The 4264-nt window shown below is 45.4% G+C and overlaps 1 protein-coding gene across 1 annotated transcript; it reads right to left on the reverse strand.

Moving 5' to 3' along the window:
* LOC113210317 (integrator complex subunit 12-like) lies at positions 1-2524 on the reverse strand. The gene is made up of 7 exons (XM_026428265.2): positions 2145-2524; positions 1889-2022; positions 1604-1776; positions 1386-1527; positions 1009-1093; positions 565-759; positions 1-284 (listed from the first exon to the last, which is right to left on the reverse strand). Exons 1-6 carry the CDS (start codon positions 2149-2151, stop codon positions 569-571), a joined length of 732 nt encoding a protein of 243 aa, XP_026284050.1. The 5' UTR covers positions 2152-2524; the 3' UTR covers positions 1-284; positions 565-568.
* Between the last annotated feature and the right edge of the window lie 1740 nt (positions 2525-4264).

Below are 4264 nucleotides of genomic sequence, written 5' to 3' on the forward strand. Positions count from 1 at the left end.
TTCAGTTGTGTCGCAAACAACATTGGTATTAATTTAAATATCGAATACAGAAAGGGGATACACGGTACACGAAAGTATACAGAAAAGGTACAGAAAAGGTACCTAAAAAATGACACAAAGAGTAGAAAAAAATAATTTAATTACCACTTCAATAAATAGATCCTTAGAGTTATGTTTCCCAATGTTTCCAAACCACTTAAGGCCATTGTCAAATACCGGAGAATCAGAATGCACAAAAATTATACTTTTGACACATTCTCTTCATTTATGTACATGTCCAGAGCCTGCAACAAATATAAATTACATGTAGTTTACGCTAACATTTTTCTGATAATTCAATACCAATCATCCATATTTAGTATGTGGTATATTAGAAGTGCCAGTAATATTTTTACTTCCACAAGACGAAAAATTCAAAACCTTATGTATCATGAAAACCACAAATCAGTTCTAAAATACAAAAACTGTCAACAACCTAGATTTGCAAGTTATACTCATTCATTACAATGACATGAAAGCTTGTGAAATTAGATTAAAAGTCAGTTGCACATTCAAGTATCATACCTGTTTACTTAGAATGTCTGCTGCTGCTACTTTTATGATGGCTTGATGACTTGTGGGAGGATGAAGAGGAAGAGGTGGAATGCCGTTTGCTACTGCTGCTACTACTACTACTACTATGGCTGCTATGACTACTTGAGGATTTCGAAGACTTGTGAGAACTGGAGCTGGAACTTGACTTGCTTTTATGAGACGATCCTGTAACCAGGGAGATGCAAGTTATTCATAAAATTGATGCACACTTCATTTTAAAGTATATGTACAAAACATGAGTTGTTACTGTAGACAATAAAAACAACATAATAACTTATTTCCTTATTTACTAAGAGGAAATCTATGGTATTTTGTAAAAAATGATTTTTGGAATAATAAATTTAACTAAGATAATAAACTGGATAGAATTGGAATACATCATGGTGCTAGCAGCTGTGAACTCTTTATACGCACCATTTGAACTGCCACCAAGACTGGCAAATGATGCAGGTTTCCCTCCGGATACAGGTGAGGTGATTTCTTTTTTTACTTCTTTCGGCTAAAAAGAAATTAAATAACAATAGTTAGTTTCATATCAGGAAATTATTGAGCGAGTGGCAGCAGTTAGACAACCACAAGCACTACATTCCTTTGGGATTTCAATGCTAAGAAAAATTGAAAATAACATCTGGGAAAATGAGAATATGCCAAAACACAATTAAGTTTATGCCTTTCCTTTCATTACAAATGACACCACCCTGCTATTGAAGCCTTTAAATTTTCTAGTAAGATGCTCTGATGATTAAATTAGTTGGTGGTGATGAGATCAAACAATGAACTTGGAATAATACCTGTTTTTTCTTTAAACACTCAGCACAATCCCATGGAGAACTTGATAATTCTTTGACAGGTGGACTGTGGCAATCTTGATGGTACAATTGTTGACAGGAACTGCACTCCATGAGTTGATTGCGAACTCCAACATTGAACTGGCTGAAAATTTAAGACACATGTTAAAACATCCCAGACAACGTTTGAAATTTCAGCACATTTTAAGTTGATTACTTACCCACACACCACACAAGATAGCTCAGTGAAATTCATTGAAAAGCTATCATCAAGATCTGCAGAAGCTGAGCCACTAGATTCATCAGATATGGCAGCAGCTGGTGGTGATGGTGAATTCAGCTTTAAGGCTGAGTCAAAGAGCTTTTTGTCTGTTGATGGTTCCTCAATGGCAACCTTCAAGACGGAGAACAAGTGTAATTCTTTTAAGATCTCCACAAACTCTTTGTCGAAATAGAAGGAGCACTAGATAATACGTTAAGTATAGTATCAAAACATTAGGTCTCACCTTCGGAGGCAACTTTACTCCTGCTCCATACTTGTTGCAAAGTGCATCAGCAAGCATTGACCTCAGCTGCTCGGCAGCATCAGGATCATTACTGAGCAGAAGCTTGACCCCTCGAGAAAGTACCGGATCAATTGCTGAAACAGTAATTACTTAGAATTAACCCAAGATATTAATCTCTCTCTGGGGTGCACTGATAATAAAGATTTTCAGTCTAATTAAACGAAAATGAAAAGTAAATGTTAGAAATCATACATACCAGCCATAATTCGAGGTTTAAAATTGTGATGGTAAGATACAAAGCCAATAAATATGAGAGGTTTGACAGTGGAATATGAATTAATTTAACACTTTACTCGCAATTTCTTCAGAGTTTGGCTAGGTTATGGTTAAATACACAACGCCGCGAACAAGCGAAGGGAAAAAGGGGAAAAAGGAGTGCGATAATACAAACTACAAAAACCTTCTCCGCTGATAATACACAGAATTATTTAATCAACTATGCACATGGTCGCTGACAGAACTATCGTGCCGTTATTACGAACGCAGTTGAAGGTTGTCAATCAACAGTTGCACATATATTTTCTGTCAAACTCCCACCCCATCAGCATCCACAATGCAAAAGATGAGTGCCAATAGGTGTGTCAGCAATAAAGCCAGGCCAGAACGGCGGCGCACGACGTTCTAAGAGAAGCCGAGAGATGGCGCCACGTACACGGCTCAGCTCAGGCTGTGGTGGCACACGGGGAGTAGCGCCAACATTCGAATGGCTGCGGTGGACGGAGCGATTCGACCATCAGCAGCTTTAAAGAAGCATGTTCTTAGCATAAAGTTGGACGAATAAGAATGACTTTACGTGAACTGCCGGAAAAACGTCCAGTCACAAATAGAGGGACGCACTTTTGATATTCTTGCATTTAAAAGTGTCCAGAAGTTGGTCTAAATGTTTGTAGTGTTACCGTTTGTTTCTGTTACTTTTGTTACTTTGACACGTTTCTAGCAGGCATAGAGACGGGTCGGGCTAGTTTGTTTATGGAAGAGCACCTGTAACACACGGATCTTCACATCCCCAGTGTGAGATATTTCATTGCAATATTTTGCAGTATGGAGGTTATTGGTGATGTAATGAAGGCAGGGGAAAGTAAGGTGGAGTACGAGCGAGAAATGGCGTTCTTGAAGAAGCCGTGTCCCTACACAGGAAACAGTTTGTATGTTTTAGGATTGTGATGGACATGGGTGAATTTACTGAGCAAGAACGTTTAACTGTATGTTTAACTGGAACGTCACATCGGTTCGCACCAGGCACCAGCATCTTTGCGACATCGTCCACTTCAGCCTGGCCACGAGGGCGGGTGCCGGGGACGCCGCCGGGCTGGACGCCTTCGAGGAGTGCAGCAAGATGCTGCGGCAGCGGCGGGCCGCGCGGGGCCGCCGGCCGCACGGCAAGGGCGACCGCTACGAGTACGCCCTGCGGGCGCGGCGGGCGCTCCTGGTACTGCAACAGGCCTCCCTAACTCATTTGGCAAGGGCGCATTGATGCTGTCTGTATGTTCGCCTATCGCTTCTATGACTATAGCGCCAATACAGCTCGAGTGACTAGGCAGCCCGCCCGCCACGCGTGTATGCAGAGCAGTCAAACTACGGAAGCGAATGAGTTGATGTCAGCAGGTTTGGGGGGAAGGGGTGGATTGTGGGGTGTGATGTGTGATGGTGTTAGTTGGAAAAGGGGGGGGGGGGATCTAGTCTCACTACTTGCCTACCAACGATGCGTCTTATATTTAGGGCACGCTGGGGAGGCGGTCGCGTACTCTACCTCCTCATATGGGAGCTTGATCATCACTCGCCGAGGTTAACGCATTGCCCCGTGCCGCAGCCGCAGTGCGAGGAGTCGCGCTGCGAGGAGGACTGGGGCGGCGACCACGCGGCCGTCCTCGACACCCTCGCCCTCCTGAGGCGCTGCGGCCTGGGCGTGGACCCGGAGGAGGGCCTCGCCGTCGCGCTCGCCGTGAGGAGGCTCGCGCAGGCTAGGACCCTCATCAGGATCAGGTGAGCGGGCGCGCGGCGGTCAGGGCCAAGGCGATTCCCTGCCCGTGGCACCCAAACTTGGGGGGCACGGCGACCACGGCGACCACGGCGCGCGCAGAGAAGTACGACCCAGCCACCCCCAGCCAAGCAGGGCGAGGGTGAGCCCCCCTGCCCCCTGCCCCCTCCTCGGTATATAGTTTCTCACGCCGCTACCGTGGAGAAACGCACCCCAGGTCCGGCGCGACACGACCTCAGGGGGCGCTGCGTGGCTCGCGAGGAATGCGGGCAACAACACAGGCCGACGGTGTGGTGCTGGACTATCGGAGCGCACAGCTCGGCGGGGACATACGGGGG

Source organism: Frankliniella occidentalis, unplaced genomic scaffold (genome assembly GCF_000697945.3).
Source record: "Frankliniella occidentalis isolate FOCC.00 unplaced genomic scaffold, Focc_3.1 Scaffold18, whole genome shotgun sequence".
NCBI classification, from domain to species: Eukaryota; Metazoa; Arthropoda; class Insecta; order Thysanoptera; family Thripidae; genus Frankliniella; species Frankliniella occidentalis.